Source organism: Patagioenas fasciata, chromosome 1, assembly GCF_037038585.1.
Source record: "Patagioenas fasciata isolate bPatFas1 chromosome 1, bPatFas1.hap1, whole genome shotgun sequence".
NCBI lineage: Eukaryota > Metazoa > Chordata > Aves > Columbiformes > Columbidae > Patagioenas > Patagioenas fasciata.
This window is the reverse complement of record NC_092520.1, coordinates 150,500,343-150,520,290: the sequence shown is the minus strand read 5'-3', so window position 1 is coordinate 150,520,290 and position 19,948 is coordinate 150,500,343. Positions and strand designations below refer to the sequence as shown.

Sequence of the window (19,948 nt, the reverse complement as noted above, 5' to 3'; positions counted from 1 at the left end):
CTCCACTCCCCCAGTCCATGTCGAAAGAGAGTTTCAGTGGCTTGAAAATGGCAACTAGGGGGACCTGAGATAGCTACAATTATAATTCTCATGCTTTGCAGCCTGCTTTATTCACCATCTGAAATTAGGGACATATTTCCTCCTGTACTGACCCAGTTACATTAATCCAGGGCCTGTATTTCTCGCTTTGCAAAATCCAGCACCAACCAAACAGCAAAGACACATGTGAACAGACCAGTGCTTTAGTTCTTCCACACAGAAACATTTCCGGAAAAAGCAGCGCACGCCGATGTGCTCATCCCATAGGCAGCTGCACTGTTTGCTTTTGACAGCTTGCTTGTTTTGTGTTGATTACAGGGTGACCATGTATGACTATCAAGCAATGTGCAAAGTACCCTACCACCACCACAGCGGTGCCCGGCCTCTGCTCAGCGTACGTATCTGTCGGCATGCAGCCCTATCTGGGCTTGGCTCTGGAAGCTTTCTCCTAGGACATCTCCAACACCTTGATGTAGCACAGTCCCCAAAAGAGCTTAGTAGCTGTTTGCTTTGAAGTGGTGGGAATGTCCAGACTCAAGTAAGGCAGGTTTCTGAGGCACTGGTGGCCACTGCCAGTGGTTTCCAGTTTGGCACTCTGTTGGCATGTAGAATCTCACGGATAATTGGAAGCACCAGGGAGAGGACACGATCTAGACTATGCCAGGCTCCTCCTAAAAGCTGAAGAACCAGCTTGCAACTGAAATGAACAGAAATGCTTTTACAGGGCATAGTTTTACCCAGCAGCTCAAAAAGAAAAATTGCACTGTCAGGGAGCAGAGCATTGGGAGAAAGCTGTCAGCCTCTCAGGGAAGTGTGAGTGGGCTTGGAGCCACAGAGAGAGGGGCTAAAGCTGCTGAGAAATGCTGATAACCCAGGGAACAAGCTATCAGAGTGAACAGTTTTGCCAGTACCCAAATGCAATCTCTCTTTAGTGTGATGCAAAGTCTAATCCCACTCTACCATCCTAAACTGGCCTCGAACAGGTAGAACTAAGTAATTAGTCAGCACTCAGGCCACTTCAGACTAGTTGAAGCAACCCTAAACAGGGATGTGTTTCTTGCTGTTGTGATTGTTTGATACTTTAAAATGTGGTGTGCTAGAAGTATGTCCTACAGCATCACATGGTCATTTTTTTTCAGTCAAAGAATTTTCAACAAAATATTAACTTTCAATAATCTGTTTTATTTTTAACAATATATTAACAATATGTTAGTTTTGGTAATAGCTATACTTAAGCTGGATAGGTAAAATATTGTGATTGCAGTGCAAATATTTGCTTGATCATATCCTTGAGAATTTTGATGACTGAAAGACATGTCACAAAATCTGAGCTGCCAAAAAAACAGGTGGATTGGGAAGAGAATAAAAGGGTGAGCATTCAGCCTTCATCTCTTCCTTTCCCCTCTTAGCAAAGCCCTCCAAAATGAAAAAAATCAAAAAAAGTCCATTGTTCATATGCCTCGTTCAAAGAAAAAAATCAGTCAAATTCCCAGCCATCTATGCATTTTACTATTTGCTGACTTACTTTGGTTGAAGATAAGTCAGTTAGTAATAATGGAACATTATCTTGTGTCCTGTGACTGCTGCATCTGTTTTGGGTTTGAGGATACGGGTATGATTATGAGAGGGAGAGATGAAAATAAGACATGGTTACCATGAAGAAAAGAAGCAGCAGGATCCTTGGCAGATAAATTGTCCCTGGGACAATGCTGGATTCCCAATTTGTAGCTGAAAAGATGACAGAAGTCATGCCATCTTGAGGAAAAGCTGGATGAAAGCACAGTTAAGCATAATCAATCAATGGCAGATAATACTAAATCCTGGGTAATGCTGTTGCTTGTCCCAGAAATACCACTTGCTATCAGAATATAAAAGCATCCTAAACTGGTGGTGTCCCATTTAGCTGTGTTTCTCTTCTGCTCTGAGCTCTCAAGGTCATCCATACTGGAGAGAAATCATCAAGCAATTACATCTTCAAAGTCCTTCATACATTTGTGATAAACTCCCTGACCCTGACAGGGTGGGAGTGAGAAGATATTATTAGTAGCAAGGCAGCTCCACTGGCTTTTGATGTATTTTGAACATTTTCCAGTGATGCTCAGGCCTTGAATTTCCAGCCTGTCTTGAAGAGCTCTGATCAGTGGAGGGAATTGGTCAGAAATATGGGGTCCTGCATAAAAATTATAAACTCTCTGACCAGGTTCTTACAGTATTTCTCATTTCTTCTTTTGTTCTCCAGCCAATATATGCCTTTCTAGCTGCAGTGAAATGGCTGATAAGTGATTTCCTCATGTGAGTACCAAAAGATGTGGGTGTTTGGGAGGCTCAGACCAATGGGGGAGAGAACTGAGAAAGCTACAAGCCGAGGCCCCTGCGTAGGGCATTGCTCTCAGCCTTCTCCTGACATTCAGCTCAGCGCCTTGCTCCCGGGAGACAGAAACCTATTACTATTCCCATTTTGAGAGGCAGAGGCCCGGAGCGGGTCTGGGATTTACCTGAAGTCACTCAGTACAAAGTGGCAGAGTCAGAAATAGGACTCGGGTCTCCCGGGGCCCCGTGCAGATCCTTGATGCGAAGTCCTCTCGCCTGTCTCCTTCACCCGTGGTGAGCAGATGCACAACCTTGCTTTGCAGAAGGTGAAGGCTGAAGGAAGGAAGCCAGGGAGCTCAGGTCTGAGTGATAGGCAAGGGAGGAGGGAGAGGAGGCCATGAATCAAGCTCTGGATTCGGGTTCACCTCAAACTGCTGGGGGGAATCAGAGTTCAAGTTCAAATGAGGATGAAAGTGCCGCTGCTCAGCTTGCTGGCTGTGCAAAAGGCAAGGTATGGCAAAGATCCAGCTCCTCATGCTTAAATATTATTCAGAATAATTCAACGTGATGTGTAGCTACCTCTGTGTAGCCAGTGTACAGGCTCCCTGATGGCCATCCGTGCCTGCTCCTCAGGTGGGACTTATGGTGGCTGAATCCCCTCCCAACCTCAGCGGTTGCCGTAGGCAGTCCTTTCTTGGCTGGCGAAGGCCCCACACAGTATGCACTTCAGGTAAAAGCCCATTCAGTTATTCCACAGTACAGATCCCATGATGCAGAGCTACACTCTTATAATGTGGAGGGGAGAAAAAGAATTAAAAAAAACCTCAGACTTCCACTGCCAGTGAATTCGTAGTAAACATATTAGAACTGATACTTGCCAGGCGACAGGGCCATCTCCCTGACACCTGCATCCTTCCAGGCTGCTGAAAAAGCATCCTCTGTTCTTGCTCTTTTGACAGCTTACTTTTGGAGTTTAACATGAGTAGCTTCTGGCACTCAGACAACTTGGCAGATGGTGAGTACACAAAAGTCCAGCCACCCCACAGCATGTGAGTGTTACGGCCGCTGGTGGCAGAAGAAGCTGTACAGGGAAGCTTGTCCTCGTACGAGGAGTCAACCATCCGCTCTGCCACCTCTCCCTCCATGGACCCTGGCATCCAGCTTCCACATCTTGCCCCTACCCATCTCCCCACACTCCCACCCCCATTTCAGGCACCCCAAGAGCAAGGTTGGGGTGAGGTGTGTGCAGCTCAGAGCACACCACTTGCTTTCCTCAGGGTAACTACTGGCATGAGGGGAAGCTCTTCTTTCCAGGGACCTCCACCCCATGTGCAGTGGGATAAGAGCAACCTTCAGCTGAAAAGGCCTTCAGTTGGAAAGATCCCCTTCCAGTCTTTCCCAAGGGTGGCCTATAGGATGGGACAGGGCAGGGCTGGAGCAGCAGGCTCTCCAGAGCCTAGCAGGGGTCCCAGGGAGCTAGCCAGAAAACAGTAAGGTTCAATAACACATTGAAGGTTTTCACTTGCCCACCAGGCTCTAGAATAGAGGAGATGATGGCACATGAGTACAGCAAGGGGTATGTCTGGCCTGAAATCCAGTGACCTACCGTGCAACTGCAGTGCTCCCTGCTAAAAACATCCCGGGAGTCCCTGCGGTCCCATCCCTGCCCCTGCAGGCAGGGGGGATAATAATGACCCTGAGGCAACCCAAAAGGAAAGGTGAGGAGTGCTCTGCACAGCCACGTAGGTGCTGTTATTACATCCTCACTAATTATTCAGTGCTAATGGTGTTTTTAGTGGAGACAGTGGTACCTTCCCTGCTAACTGTGAACCTGAGTCTTCTGCACTGAACTCACCTGGCATAACGGGGAAACAGTCATTTTTAGAAAGCAAGATTTCATTCTAGTTGGAGAATCAGCCCAATGTCTGGATAATGCTGAGATCCCACTCACCTCCTCCAACGAGGGTCCCCAAAGATGGCAGCACAAGTTGCAGCTTTCCTCTACGTGTCCCTGGCTGCTGCTCAGTAGGCATCAGGATAATGGGAGTGGCCCCATGCAGAAAGTGGTGAGGAAGAGTCAGATGAGCAAGTGCAGAACTTGTGGCAATGCGGGAGGGACTGCTCTTTCTGAAGGACAGACCGACCTGGTGTTCCTGCTGGGAGCTGCTGTGGATGCTAAATGACCGCAGTTTGTTTTAGTCTTTGCTTGAGGAGATGTAAGGAAAAAGGGAGGGAGAGGTTCTCACTGCTGACCCGCTCATCACCATTTCCTTTTGTGCTTTCTTCATCTCTTTCCTTCATCACCTCCGTGACTGCTGTGTGCAAATTCATCTCCTCGTTGCACTGCCATCGTGTGAAACTGCCGCGTGGCTCCATCTTCATTGTGTGTCTGTGTGTGTCATCTGACTTTTCCAGCCAAGGCTGTCTTCCATCACTGTAAGTAGAAACATGTAGCAGCTAAAAGAGGAGGATTTAGCTAGAAATCCCAGGCTAGGAAAGATTTTTTTTTCCACCTCTTGGACAATGGGGGACTTGCAGAAAGGTGTGACAGGGACAAGGCAGTGTCTGGTTCTGTTTCCCTGCACTGCAAAATTGTTGCTCCTTTGGCTGGCTGAGCTGGTGACTGAAGGTCTGTCGCTGAGAAATCAATAAAAGTGACACACCAGCCTCCTCAGGGACTGTGGGCACAGACAGCACTATCACTCAATACTATGGCATAAATGGGACTGTAGCCTGTGTTCTTCACCTTGCTTCCCAGCTGCACCATTCTTTTCAGTTGTTATGCCAAAACTAAAGACCAACACGTGCCTTCTTGCAGGAAAAACTATACAAGTCTCATAGACTTCAGATACTAAGAGGCAACTTAAGTCTTCTTTTCCACACCCCATGGCTTAGCTCCTTCTGATGAATTCCAGCCCAGCTCCAGGATAATGCAGAATTAACTTTCAAGCAGTTCAACTGATAAGTGTATGCTCTAGCTCACAAATCCACTCCTACAGGCAAGTTAGAAATCCCTCCAAGACAGAGTCCAGACTGTGGCTATATTTGTATATCTCCCTGCTTCCATATCTAGCTCGTATTTGCTGATTTGCCCTCTGCCCAGCAAGACGTATGTGTGAGACAGAGATAGAGAAGCAGAGACAGAGATAGAGAAGCAGGGACAGTTGGAATGTGTCTTACTGTATGAAGAAGAGGAAAAGAAAGAGTGTGGCTATGGATGAAAAAAAATCAGTGTCCATGTGTGGGGGAGGGAGTAGCAGGGTGGAAGAATACTATTGGGGCTGGAAGAAATGGATTGCACATGTTGTTAAGAATGGGCTGTAGATTTTTGCCAGAGATGTTAACATTTTCTTGACTGCCTGCCAAGGCTGGTGTATGCAAAAAGTATGGAGAGAAGAAGACATTTTGTGAGAGAGAAACTGAGCACACATTTATTCAGGGATATGCGCAAAGGAATTAATGGTAGGGGATCTAATGCTCACCCTTGTCTGGCTGCACACCTCTGGTTCTGCAGCGCAGAGCCTGTTTCTGCCCCTCAAGTTCTCTTGCTTTCTGGGAAGGCAAGACATGCCATTGGAATACAGACATGATATATTCAGCCTGCATTCATCACACAAACCTGCTTTTCAGAGGTGGTGAGAAGACATGTTTGCTTACACAGATTTTTCACTGCTCTCAGCATCTCATTCCTCTCTGTGTTTGTAAGGGCTTCTGCTTTTATGGACACCAGAACAGGTTTGAAAGCCTTTAATTAAACCAAAAATACTTCCAGTCAAGGCGTGCAGCCCAGAAAAGACTGTTTCTAGAATTCTGTAGCTCAGAAAAGTTTCTTTTTGACTGCATGGTACTGTACACAAAGGATATTTCACAAGGTAATTGATTAAATTCTGTGTTTTGTATTTGTAACTAAGCGGCAGATTTTGTCTCATGTGTCCCAGGGTAAATCCATTGACTTGGGTGCATTTATCCATGACTTATGCTGGTGGGAATGAGTTCACAATCTGGCCTGTGTGGTTCATAACAAGGCGCGGCGGCTGCCTTTGCTACTCAGAAGGATCGGTTGCCAAATGTCTGACAGAGTCTTTCTGGAAGTGCAGATGGTAGCAACGACAGCCTGGAATTAACTCACTCTTTGCTATAAAGTTTGCAATTTGTTATCGACTCCTCTGACTGTTTGCTAATCCCTGACCACCAGACTCTCTCAGAGCGCTGATAAGGTTTTGATGTCCAGCACGTGCCCACAGAGGCTCAGCCCAAGCGTTTTGCTGATGATGTACATGCCACGGGGCTCCTCTGAACTTCTCAATACTGCTGCAGCTGCTTTGCTTCCAAGCAAATTAAGTGGCAGTAGGCTTAAGCATAATCTCTGTCATAGGTCTTGTCTCTGTGCAGAAGTTAGGAGGTTTTTAAAGTAGCTTCTTTTCATTTAGCCTGTGCCAAGAAACTGATTTAAGATGGTCTGTGCAGAGGACTTGTGCCAATTTAGCAGAGTTTAAAAATACATCTTCGTGCACATGATGAGGTTAACCCAGAGCAAGTCAAATTGCAGATGTTCATGAAAGGTTCCAATAGAAACGCAGCCTCTGTCTGAGACCGAGCCCCTACTGCCAGTGGCAAAAGTGCCCCTGAAGGAACTAAACCCCGTACACTTCCCACCCCTGACCTCCGGATGCCCAGGCTGCTCCTGTGAATGCCATCATGGCACAGTTTGGCCCAGGATTACTGCTGGAAGGTTGTCTCTCTAGTCCTGTGCCCAGAGCCGAGGTATAGCTCTTGCCCATGTCTGTGGGTCAGGCCAGGAGGCTGTGCTGGCCGGGTTTGTCCTGGATGTGGGTTGTGCAGGCTCTGTAGTTGCCTTTCCCCTTGAGGCCCAGTTCTCCAAGCCCAGCAAGTCCAACGTAATGACCCTGATTCAACACTGACTGGGACTGGGAGGCTTCAAATCTCCTTCCATCCCATGTTTTCCAAGCCAATGATCTGATTCACACCCTCCCTTCACACCATTGGTTTTTATATGGCTTTAACTCCGTCTGCTTTGATGGCACTACATCAGGAACACAGAGATAGTGGAAAATGTAATTCTTTGCCAGGAGTAGGGGAAAAATGAGGACCTGGCTGAAGTGTCTACTATGTCAGGACCTTTTGCCGCTCCTGACATGAGCAATACGCTGAATTCTTGCAAGCCGTTGTGGCCCAGTTTTATCAGATAACCTTTGTGGTCATCACAGATGTTCTTCTGAGCGAGAACTGTCACAGTCCATTGCCAACAGCTTTGCTGCAATGACAGCCCTGGTCACACAGTGCTTCAAATCCAGGGGTAACACAACAGGACTTGGATGGTTCATGGCTGAGGGACCAATGCGTGGTCTTGCTGCAAGCATGTCCCTAAGAAGGTCTGTCCCTGGCCCATACTACAACTGTCTGGCCACCTGTTTCAGAGTTTGGAACTGTTTTCCCAGCTACGAGTACAGTGAATTAAGGCTGAAGGAAAAGAACTCCCGCTCTGGCCCTCACACTCCTTTTGTCCATCAGGACTTCACTGCTCAGAATATGGTTACCAGGCCTGGAGCTGCTCTGAGCCAGAAAGCATTTGCAGCTTCTCTCCTTATTCTGTGTGTTTCATCAGAAATGTTTAAGCCTTTGAAATTCACCTCAGCAACAGGGTCTTCTGCTCATGCCGAATGTCCTCAGGGTTGTTCACCCCTGTGACAGGTACTAGCCAGAGGAAAAAAAAAAAAGGCAGAGGCTTTTCCATGCTCGTGCAGCATGGGTTTTGCAGAGGGGGACAGCAAATGGTGACAGAGCACAGCCAGGCAGCTCCTGGCTGGTGGTAGATTTGCTGCCGGACCCTGAAATGACGAGTTTAGTTTGATTAATTTAGTGTGAATCCAGGGTGAACACGGAATGAGGCATCATGCTGAAATCAGGCCCTGTGTGCTTTTGGATCTGTGCAAAATGAACTTAACCATGATACCAAAAGGTGGATCCCACCATCTGGGAGGGTTTAAGTGGGAGGCTGCCTCATGAGTGACATTTTGGAGAGTTCCAAAGAAAAGCACAAGGCACAACTACAGGAGACTCTGGACTGCAGGGAGGTGTTTGAGTGCCCGTCATATTTACCTGGGTGAGGCGTCAGACGGGAGAGATTGGGCTGCAGTTCCTGGCTCTTAAATGGATGTCTTGTGGCACTGGAGACAAAAATCAGAGAAAATCATACAGGTTTTCTCTCTCTCTCACATAATCCACATTGTTCAGATGGCAAGTCTCGCAGAGTGGCACCTGCCTTGTTCTGCGTGTTCAGACAGTGTCAGGGGAGAGGAGACCACAGATCTCAGGGAGGGTTTTACAGTGATGCAAATCAGGATCATCGATACCCTCTGGGTGCCTTCTTACCATCCATTCACTGATTAAAGCCCACGTTCCTGAGGTTTTCCTATACATCTTCAGCACTGCTGCTGCAAGGGATAAGTTGGTTGTCCTCCAAATCAGGACTCGGAGCCCTGCCTGTCCCCCCCGGCAGGGCTGCCTGCAGCCGCTGCGTGGGTGGAGGGCTGCAGAGCGAGTCTTTTGTGCTCAGACCCAAAGCTGATGTAGAAACCATTTCTCGTACTTGTTGTTGGCTGAGCTGCAGCCACCTCTCCCCTAGCAACAAAGCCTCGCATTTCCATCGGCGACGTTCCCCTGTGTCTTATAGAGGCAGGAGCTGGCTTTGCTACTTCCAACTGCAGAAAATAATTGCCAGAAAGGCCCAAGGCAGTAGTTTCAGTCAATTCAGACTTTGCTGAATTCTGAGAAAGGATGCCCTTGCTTCTTGAGGGAGGCTCAGTAAGGCGGTTCAGCTCCCCCTCATCCCCAAATTAGTCTGGGAGTCCCACAGAGTGTGAGTGATGAGTGGTGGAGCAGCTGGTCCCTACCTCTGCACGGATGGCTCTCCCCAGCCACTGCCATGAGTTAGCCAGGTCGCTGCTGGTCCTCAAGAGCTATCGTCAGTTTCTCTGTGGTCTCAGGCAAGATCTGTTTGCCAGCAATTTTTTTTTTTTATTGTGACACATATTTCACCTCCCAAATTGTCTGCTGCGGGCTTGCTCTGACATGTTCGAGGGCTTGGGAATAATCAGCGGTTGATGGAGAACCCCACCATTGACACCCATGGTCCCTGCAGGGGCAGGTCCCTCAGCATGGGCACTGAAGAACAACCCAGTCACAGCTGTGAATATTGCAAAAAGTGCATGAACATGGGCTGGGTTAGACAGGAGGGATTTTATTGATGCTGCTGGTTCCGTAGATGTGACCCTCGCTCCTGCCCCCCACTTCAAACACAAGGGCACCAGTGCCCAAATTCTCCTGCGTAACTTACCACCGGGGTGCCTGGGGTGCTGCAGCTGCTGCGGCTTGGGCAGGACAGGGTTCAGCCTTGCTTTGGGGAGGTGAGAGGGAATAGCAGGCACATTTTTCACATAGGCTGGTTTTCCCACACCACCTAGTGGGAGCAGAGATCACTGCCATGCTGCTCACTGCCGTATCTCCTTCCCTTTCTTTGGTCAGCACCTGCTCTTGGCTGCTGTTGAGGAGGTACGCAGGGCTGGTCCTCCAACCTGCACCTCTAGTCTTAAATGCTTCCATCCCAGTGCAAACCCTCTCCGATGCAATCCCCTGCCCTTCATTTCTCATCTTGTCTCCTTACCACCACAGCTCACAAGCACAAGAAGCACGACACCTTGCAGCCCTGCGACACGGAGTACCCTGTTTTTGTGTACGAGCCGGCCATCAAGGAGACCAACGGGCTGATCGAGTGCGGAGATTGCCAAAAGTAAGAACTGCAGCTTCTCTTTAATTTGGGAGCTACCTGTCCCCAGGGTGTGACAGCACATGAGCCAGCTGGGGCTGGCAGTAACTTGCAAAGTGTCTTCTGCCACTGTCCCCATGGTGTGGCCAGTGCTGCATCCACAGCTCTGGCCACAAAGTAAAGCTAAACAGCCAGCTGGACAACAGAGAGGTGAAATGACTGGGTTACAACTTATTGATAAAAGACTGAAAAAATTAAAAACATCTGTTAATAAACACAGGTGGCTGCAGAATGAGGGAAAGAGCATTTAAATATATCTATATCTATATTTATATCTATATCTATCTCTTTCCATTCCACAGATTTCAGAAAGGAACTTTTTCTGGTTTTTCATGTTTCTGGCAAAAGTTTCCTCCTTAGAAAATTTTCATTTTTGCAATGCTTTCACCTTTCCTTTTCCTGTTTTTAAAATTTTCCCTCTTTTCTGTTTTCTAAAGGAAAAAAAAAAAGAAAAGAAAAAGAAAAGTAGGGAGGGAAAAAACAAGAAGTGTTAAACTGTAAGAAATTAGAACACGGATCCAATTTTCTGTTTTCATTTTAAGAGAATGAACAGTCCAAAATAACAGAAAAGTCAGTGGGAAAAGAGGCCATTTTCAGCACCTGCATATCATGTGTGGAAAGGTGACAGAAGGATGAATATCCACTGGGCCAGCTTTTCGTAACACGAGGTGTCCAAACAGATCTCGTTGGAATCCCTCTTAAAAAAAAATATATAATAATAATCCTACCTACTCTGACTTAAGTCTTGGACCAACTGCAGGAAAGACTTAAAGGTTAGGAAAACAGCCTGCACTACTCAGCATGACCAGGCCTTGCCAAACACTGTTTTAGAAGAAGAGATTGCAGAGTGGTGACATCAGGGGATTGTGCAGGTACAATGAGCTCGGGGTGGATATGGAGAAGATAAGTGGCCCAAACTGACCTGTTTCTGACCTGTTTGTGGGTTAAGATGTCGCTGCAGAGACCTCAGCCTGGGACTGACCCCTCCTGGCTGCGGTGCCTCCATCCCACTGGAGCCCGGCACCCGTCCGCCCTCCCCGTGAAAGCTGGCAGAGGTTTCCTCCCCAGGGATTTTGTACTGTTGTGGTTACAGCAATCCCTGAGTGGTGAGAGCTAGGAGGGGTGTTGAAAAATCTCAGGGTGATGAGCATTTTTTCTTTGTATCAGGAATAGTGTGGCCAGCAGGACTAGGGCAGTGATGGTCCCCTTGTACTCAGCACCAGTGAGCCCCCACCTTGAATCCCATGTTCAGTTTTGGGCCCCTCACTGAAAGAAAGACATTGAGGTGCTGGAGAGAGTGCAGAGAAGGGTGACGAGGCTGGTGAGGGGTCTGGAGCACAAGTCTGCTGAGGAGCGGCTGAGGGAACTGGCGCTGTTTAGCCTGGAGAAAAGGAGGCTGAGGGGAGACCTTACCTCTGTCTACAACTACCTGAAAGGAGGTTGTAGCATGGAGGCGGTTGGTCTCATCTCCCAAGTAGCCAGTGATAGGACAAGAGGAAATTGGCCTCAAGTTGTGCCAGGGGAGGGTTAGATTGGATATTAGGAAAAAATGCTTCATGGAAAGGGTTGTTGGGCATTGCAACAGGCCGCCAGGGAAGTGGTGGTGTCATCATCCCTGGAAGTGTTTAAAGATGCATAGATGAGGTTCTTAGAGACACAGTTTAGAGGTGGGCCTGGCAGTGTTAGGTTAATGGTTGGACTCTGTGATCTTGAGGGTCGTTTCCAACCAAAATTATTTTGTGACTGTATTCTACTACAGAATAGACTCCTACTGCTCATCCCACTTGATTCACTGCCATGTGGTACAAGGGGTGAGGCAGCACCTCACCAGTACCATCAGCAGCAGCCGCTGAGTGCTGCTCAGCTCCTTCATAGTTACAGGCATGGTTGCAGCCTCTGGGCCCTGGGCACATCTCCTGTGCATCTTTATGCTCAGGAGAGACATACACCCCCACACAGCCTCTGTGGAGCATTAGCCAGTGGCCCGCTTGGCCATGCAGGCTTTCCCCATCATGTTGCACAAGCTCAAGTGGTTCCCAGTAGAGCAAGGATAGGCTGGGTACTCCATCCTGGGCAAAAAAATAGCTTGTGGATTCATGCACGGTCCACACTCTGTCCTGGTTCCTGAATTTTGCATGGGTTAAAATCTGCATGTTAAAGCTCCCAAAGCAGTCATCTGCCAGAGACACTAATGAAATGGTTGTGAGCTGCAGTGTATGACATTCAACAGCTCTACAAGTGAATACAGAAATCCCTGGAGGCGAGAAGGCACGAGATTTGAGATTCAGTGGTGAATAACCAGGGAGACATGGCAGGCCTTTAGTGCAGTCAGATTGGTTGGTGCAGTGGACACATCCTCACAAATCTGTATTTGTAACCCAGAAGGCCTCTTCCTTGGTGGTTGACAGGACCAGGAATGTGCAGAGCCACGTACTGGCTGCAGTACTGCAGCTGGGCCACCAGCGCAGGCACACCGAGCTTGCCATCCCTGCGCCCAGTGGCCCCAGGCCAGCCTGCTGGCTCCTTGCCAGGGCTGTACAGTGGCAGCGCAGCCTGGCAGCAGGCAGGACAGCAGGGTGGGCAGCACAGCCTTGCCATCCCCTCATGCTCACCTGGGGTGGGGCTGCAGATGAGCATGTGCCAGTGAGCAAGCCCACGGGTGTATGCAGCCTTGTGAGCCACGTCAGAGCTGCCCATGCACACACATGCATGTGCACAAACCCCTGCACACAGCCTGAACACGTACCTGCCCTCAGCCTGCTCTGCCCACGCAAGCCTTCCACCACCTGCATAACCGGGCAGCAACGCTTCTGCAAACCCTCACGTGCACATCCTGGGGCAAATGCTGACGTGCAGACACAGCCCCACCAGCACGTGCCAGTGCTCGTCACCGCACCCTTGTCTGACAGGAAGGGGAAGGGGCACGCGAACTTGTGGCTGCCAAGTGATGCTGCATGTTTTTCATGGTGGTGGGCAAGACCAAGCACCAGCTGGTAGTCCCATCACACCAAAGTAAGGTGTGATGCTACTGGGATCGTCCATCTCTCACTCCAGCAACATGCAATGTAGCAAAACTCTGCCCCTTACAGGACCACATAGTACATACATCCTTGCATTGTATAAGCATATGTGTAAGTGTATGCTAAATGGACATTGGCAGACCTCTGGACAAAACCAGGTGTTCTCAGGTATCGTCTGCTGCAAGATGCTGCCCAGTTTGCGGAGGGCATGTATTGGGTTTCATTGGCTGGTTGGTATTTTTGGTTGGTAGGCTGGGTTGTGGGTTTGATTTTGGCTTTTGTGCCCAGCATGGATTTGTAAATCTGAGCCAGATCAGAGCTTCCAAAAAACAAAAAGGTGTGCTAAAGCCTCCTCCCCATGTGCACAGCTGCTCGCTGTGTCTCTCCCATTTCCTCCTGAGATCCTGTTTCCAATTATGTGTTTTCCTTGGATTTCTTTGCTGTGGGCCGAGTGATGCGGGAGCAGCCGCCCTGGCCCTGCAGCTGGAGGGATGTGCTTTCTCCTGCCCACTCTTTTCTTGCAGGATGTTTGTGGCACAACAGATCACCAGCAGTAACCTCCTGCTCCTCGTCACGGATGCTACCTGTGACTGCAGTGTCTTCCCACCCGTCCTGCTGGATGCGAAAGAGGTCAAATATATCCTTCCATACGCAGCAGGGATGCATGGCTCCCTCTTTGCTAGGGTGGAAAAATCTGCTGCTGTGGCAATTGCCACAGGGGTGGAGAGCATGGCCTGACCTGTGAGACAGCCAGGAAGGAAGACACAGAGCAGGCAGGGTTGAGGTGTGGTGGAGAGAGGGTAACAGTCAACACAGAATCACAGAATGTCCCGAGTTGGAGGGAACACACAAGCATCATCAAGTCCAACTCCTGTCCCTGCACAGGACAACCCCACAGTTCACACCATGTGTCTGAGGGTGTTGTCCAGTGTCTTCTTGAACACTGTCAGGCTTGGGGCCGTGACACCTCCCGGGGGAGCCTGTTCCAGTGCTCCAGCACCCTCTGGGTGAAGAACCTTTTCCTGATGTCCAACCTAAACCTCCCTGCCACATCTTCCTGCCATTCCTTCAGGTCCTGTGGGAGGGACTACAGTGGGTCTGTGCATTCCCTGATGGTCCTGCCCTCCAGACTCCGAAGAGGAAGCCAGTCTTCCCCAGCCAGGCTGTCAGATGTGCTGTATGAGGGTGAGGGTGGGACAGGCCAGGAGAAAGGTTCAGTGGTGGGGTGAGCACAGCCAGGCTGGCTGCTTGACAGTGCTCCCAGGTGCTTCCCTCACTCATCCCTGCTGAGTCTTCATCCCTTACTCCTCATAAGGGCAGTGATACGGCACAGCTTGTCACTGTGATGGTGAGCCCTCTCCATGCATTTTGGCCACTGCCATTTTTTCTTGCCACCTTCTAGTGCTGGAGATGTCTCCAGCCCATGCAGGCTGACTTGTCCTCCCCACTCTGTCCCCTAGGCTGTGCAGTTACACCTGCACAACTTGCATCAGAGCCCTGTGAGTCCATGCAGCATTCATCCCCCTTTTCCCTTGCCCTGCTGCTGCCAGTGTCCTTAACAGCCTCGCACATAACGCTTCAGTGAAGTGTGAACGGATGCGCTCCCAGAAGCTGAGGCGGCGGCCGGATACGTGCCACGCGTTTCACCCCGAGGTACCCCAGGACAACACGGGAGGGAGGGAGGGAGGGAGGGAGGGAGGGAGGGAGGGAGGGAGAGAGGGAGGGAGGGAGGGAGGGAGGAAGGGAGGAAGGGAGGAAGGGAGGAAGGGAGGAAGGGAGGAAGGGAGGAAGGAAGGAAGGGAGGAAGGAAGGGAGGAAGGAAGGGAGGAAGGAAGGAAGGAAGGAAGGAAGGAAGGAAGGAAGGAAGGAAGGAAGGAAGGAAGGAAGGAAGGAAGGAAGGAAGGAAGGAAGGAAGGAACACAGCTGGGTTTCACCACAGACATGCCTGTGCCCATGCACACACATCCCCTCTTGCACCCCTGTGTTGTGTACGTGGCATGTCCATCTCTCTGTCTGGACCCAGATGCAGCCCAGAGAGGTTCCCAGCAGGAGGATGGTCATACTGGTGAAACCTGGGAAGGGCTTCAGCTTGGCTGGCAGAGGATTGCTAGGTTTCTTCAGGGGGGTCACCTGCTGGAAGAGCCATGATTCTTGTAACCACGCCTTGTGACCCAAGCTTGGTGCAGCCAGGCACCTCTCATGCCTGCTGGGCTGGCAGGAGTTTGGTCCAGGCATCGTAACACAGCACGTGAGGCAGCCCAGCTGTCTGTCTCTGCACCACATGGCCAGGAGCAGGCATGGGGACACACTCACAGGCAGGGGACTCTGGAAGGAGCTGCAGGAGGGACCTGCAGGCATGAGCTGATCCAGCTGCAGCCTCCCAGGCCCAGGGATGTGTTTCAGGGTGTGGGGCACAGCATGGTAAAAACCAAGAAGGTGAGAGGCTTCCTGGCTCACAGGTGGACACCATGGCACAGGGGCATCAAACCAGTCCCTTCCTTTGGCCCTGGTGATCCTTCCTCTTGCCCCTCTGCCACAGGCATTGGTCCCACCTTCCAAAGGCTCCCTTCCCTCTGCAGGCAGCCATCCAGGCTGCAAGCAAGCTGACGCCTTCTCTCCCATCTGCCAGGAAAATGCGCAAGACTGTGGTGGCGCTGCCGAGGTCTCCGTCTCACCAACACTGCTTCTCCTGCCCTTGGCGCTGCTCCTGCGGTGACACTGCCTGCAACGGTGACACTGCCTGCAACGGTGACACTGCCTGCGATGGTGAAACTGCCTGCAACGCGCCTTATGTGGCAGAGACCTGGGAAGAAAGGGGCTGCCGCTGGCTGGAGCAGCAGGAGAGGAGGAGATGGAGGCACAGGCCATTCCAGGATGCGCACTGCAGCTCCACGGGAAGACAAGGTGTTAACAGCATAGCGCAGCATGTCCTGTGTCCTTCACCACAAGGTCCAGCGTGGCGCCAACCATGGAAGCTGCTTCCTCCTTCAAAATCCCTCAGCGAAAGGCCTCTGCAAGGACTGGCAGGGTCGGCTTGCAGCACACCACCTACTGAGATGCTCCTTCCAGCCATCAGCACCCAGCCTCAATGGCCAAGGCTGTTGGCATGGCTTGGATTTTACCATCATGTTGCCTCCCATGGAGCCACTTTGGGGTAGTTGACCCCAGGAGGCACAGGGCTTGGTGGGGCAGATCTGGCCTTAGGAGAGCAGTCTGTTGTCTGCCTGTCCTTCAGTGGGAGCTGCCAGGATTTTGAGCACCCAGGACCAGAGCAGCCCAGGCACAGCCCTGCCAGAACAGGGCTCTCAGTGGTTCCCAGCAGGGAGGCAGCATCTCCTGGTCTCAGGGGTGGTCCTTGACTGGGACCACAGGGGCAGGACATGGTGGCACCTAACTTGAACTGCAGTAGTGTGACACACAACTGGACGATGGGAAGTAGCAGGACTTGACTAGTTAGCTGCAGCAATGCCAGCTCTGCTGAGGAGATCCCTCACAACACTGCTAGCACAGCATCCAGATTCTTGTCTAGAAGTGAACTTACCTCTGAGAAGGGGGTATGTTGCCCACTGCCTGCTAGTTTCACTGCAGAAGCAGCTAAGAAACAGGCACTTTTCCCCTTGGAGCAGCACTGCCCTGCTCATTGAAGCTGTCCTTGCTTGTCCCAGGGCAAGCAGCCCCCTGCCCTGAGCCTGGCATTCCTGGCTGGTGGGCATGGGCCGTTTCTCACAGAGCTTTATGGACAATGGGTGGGGAGCACCCATTTTTCCTTTTTTTTTTTTTTTTGTATGAACTACTCCGTACCATCTTGTTAAAAACAAATATATGGCATATTTTAAATAGATACTTAAGCTTCATCATGTCATGTTTGGTGTGAATTGCAGCCCTACACTACATTCCAGAAACCCCTCTCCCTGCAAGACCTGTGGGGAGAATGTGTGAGTAGAGAGACTGCAAATGGAGCTGCAGTGGCCTGGCCATCAATCAGGGAGATGCTGGCAACTCACGGGGATGTGAAGAAGAGCTTCTGGTCACTGTTTTTACCAGAGGTACTGGAAGAAGAGCCTCTGGCCATGCAGTGCACACGTTGGCACCCCACAGCTATCTGTCACCCTGAGGCAGGTTGGGTGTCCTGGCACTGTCGGGGTACATGCCAGGAGTAGGGATGCCACAGCTACAGAAGCAAACAGGGTCTCACCTTGAGCTCTGTACCATCCCCATCTGTAGCCACACCAGCACCCCTGGGTGTACCACAGTGGCACCAAGGAGTCAGGCCAGCAAGGCAGAGCCTTGCCCTGGCCTTCTCTTTCCAGCAAGCCACTTCAGGAGCCCCCTGCACCCCTTACAGCCCCTCAAGAGCTGTGGGGCTCATCACACTGAGGTGCCAGCTCCTACAGGGCAAATGCCTGTGCCCAACAGGTAGCCCTGCCCACACACTGCCCTCCAGACGTGCTGCTTGTGTGGAGCTGCTGGGCTCCCCAGTGGGCCCACCAAGCCACCCACTCCTGCAGCCCCCACTGCCACTGGGGTTAGACCCATTAGCAGCTGCTGCAATGGGCAGTTTTATGAAAAAGGGCTTTTTCCTCACACTGGGACTGCCCCCTTTCCCCACCTGAGCCCACAAACACACCCAGGTATGCCAGGGTCGGTATGGGTGGTGCCTTTCTTGCCACCAGTGTCAGTCAGCAATACGAGGACAGTGCTGGTCATAGCCAGATCCCGATGGGGACCTTTCCAGCTCCTGCTGTGGCTGGTTTTGCCTCACTAAAGTGATAGTACAGCAAAAGAAAAAGAATGGCTGCACTACTGGACATAAATCTGGAGGTGGAGATGGTGTTTCCAGGCTTCAGACGCAGTGACCTTATCAGAGCCAGAAGCAGCCGAGGAAGATCAAGGCAGCAGAGAGAGAAAAGGGGCTGCTGTCAAGGCCGAGGAGTCAGGAGTTGCTCACAGACAGAGGAGCCGCTGGCTCAGGGCATCCCTCTCTGGCTGGCACAGCTCGCCCAGCTCCGTGTGCCTGCCTCCTGGGGCACCGCTCTCAAGGGCGATCTCCCTGTCAGAAAGTATTAGCAGTCCCATCTCCACTCATCTCACAAAAGTTATATAAACGCACATTGCCCTGCCACATACCGTGGTTGATTTCAGGTGTGTTAATCCACCATAAACATGGTTCTGTAAGGAGACCTGCACTGAGAGAATGAAAATGTGAGTTTATACCCAGCTTAGTTGCTTCAGCAAGTTTGTGCATAGGTTGTAACTGAAAGGAATAGGACAGGGGTGAGAACTGGATTATTTCTTAAAATAAAAAAAAAAAAAGAATGGGGGTTTGCCAACAAACCCCAACTTAAAACCCAAGCAGACGCTGGGAACCGGGCTGCAGAGCCACTTGCACTGCTGCTGCAGTGAGCAGTGGGAGGAGGAGCATCTCCCTCGGTGCACCCAGCACTGGGGTGACTCAGCTAAAGCAAAGCTGGACGGTGCCTGAGCTGCCGGTGCTGCTATGCCAAAGCCTTCCCGAGCACCCGCCAGGCAGCAGGAGCGGGGCTCCGGGCACGGCTGGCTGCTTCGGCTGGGCCCTGCGGGGGCTGGCAGCCAGTGCCAAGCACTCATCTCAGGCCGTGCTGTCTCCTCAGGCACTCCTCAGCTGCCCCCGTGTGTCCCCCAGCAAACAGCTCCTCTCCCACCCACACTGCAGAGCCTGAGCTGGGGACTAGGGGGTGAAACCAGACAGCAACTAATAGTCGGGAGATGCTCTGGTGTGTTTCCAGAGAAGATTTGCCTCTGTGAAGGGGCAAAGGTAAGACATGAACCCACAGTCACGAACTACCTGAGCTGGGGCTGCTCTAGGGGTGCCCCACCCCTGTGGCAGAGCTCCCCAAACTCTGGCTGTAGGGCTGTGGGGGGAGACACCTCCTTGTGCCCCCTCATGGGGCTGCACCGCCTGTTCCCGCTGTGCTTCAGAGAGCGCACCTACACCTGCACTCTTTGCTTGATAGGGATGTCCTAAGCATCCCTCTTGCCCATGGTCCTGCACAGGAAGATGGAGGAGATCCCAGGATCCCTAGGAAGCTCCAGCAATACCATTTGGGCAGTACTGGGTATCCCTCTGGGGTTTAAGCAAATTCCAATGGCTGCTCTGCTCACCTGGCAGAGAAAGCAGCTCACAGCCCCACAGCAAGAGAAAAATCCTTGGGAAAAGCAGTTGCTCCAGCTCCCAATATCTTCAGACATGTGCTGGACACAGGAGATGAAAATAGGTCAGCAAAAGCAAACAGAGATCTGAGGCCAGAGGATCTGATCAGCAGTGGAGCAGCTGTGAGAGGAGTCATCCCTCACTTCCAGCCAAGCAGCATCCCGCTGCCATCCTGAGACAGCACTGTAAATCACAGCTGTACCTCCTGCAAGATCCCATCCACCCCCATAAGCACGCAAAATGTAGGCATGGGGATAATAGAATATTAGATAACAGAATAACTATTAAGGCAAAACTTGATGGGAGAAAAGTTTTAAGTGATGCTCTGCAGTGAAGGGTGTTTGTCAGATCCACTCGGCCATGTCTGGCTGCCACACAAATCAGGGGCTTCACAGGCCCTAAATCTGCAGCCGGTTTCCTCCCAGGAAGGTGGAGAGGGAGCTGGGAAGTGACCTAAAATCTCACTGTTACACTCCTCACAGGCTTCAGAAACACCCCGCTGCAGGCTGAGGTAACCCTGTCCCCTCCCAAACACTCTGGTGG

The 19,948-nt window shown here is 51.0% G+C and overlaps 1 protein-coding gene and 1 pseudogene across 1 annotated transcript in view; one reads left to right on the top strand and one right to left on the bottom strand.

Annotated features, from left to right (window-relative positions):
• CACNA2D4 (calcium voltage-gated channel auxiliary subunit alpha2delta 4) overlaps positions 1-17,017 on the top strand; it is a 141,073-nt gene extending 124,056 nt beyond the window's left edge. The window contains exons 31-38 of the mRNA XM_071817636.1: positions 358-433; positions 2,279-2,331; positions 3,309-3,364; positions 4,765-4,785; positions 10,042-10,159; positions 13,740-13,852; positions 14,786-14,868; positions 15,845-17,017. Coding sequence (XP_071673737.1) covers positions 358-433; positions 2,279-2,331; positions 3,309-3,364; positions 4,765-4,785; positions 10,042-10,159; positions 13,740-13,852; positions 14,786-14,868; positions 15,845-15,931 — 607 coding nt within the window. The 3' untranslated portion in view covers positions 15,932-17,017. The remainder of the gene's footprint in view (positions 1-357; positions 434-2,278; positions 2,332-3,308; positions 3,365-4,764; positions 4,786-10,041; positions 10,160-13,739; positions 13,853-14,785; positions 14,869-15,844) is intronic.
• On the bottom strand, positions 5,288-6,278 carry LOC136105655 (uncharacterized; annotated as a pseudogene).
• Positions 17,018-19,948: the final 2,931 nt, after the last annotated feature.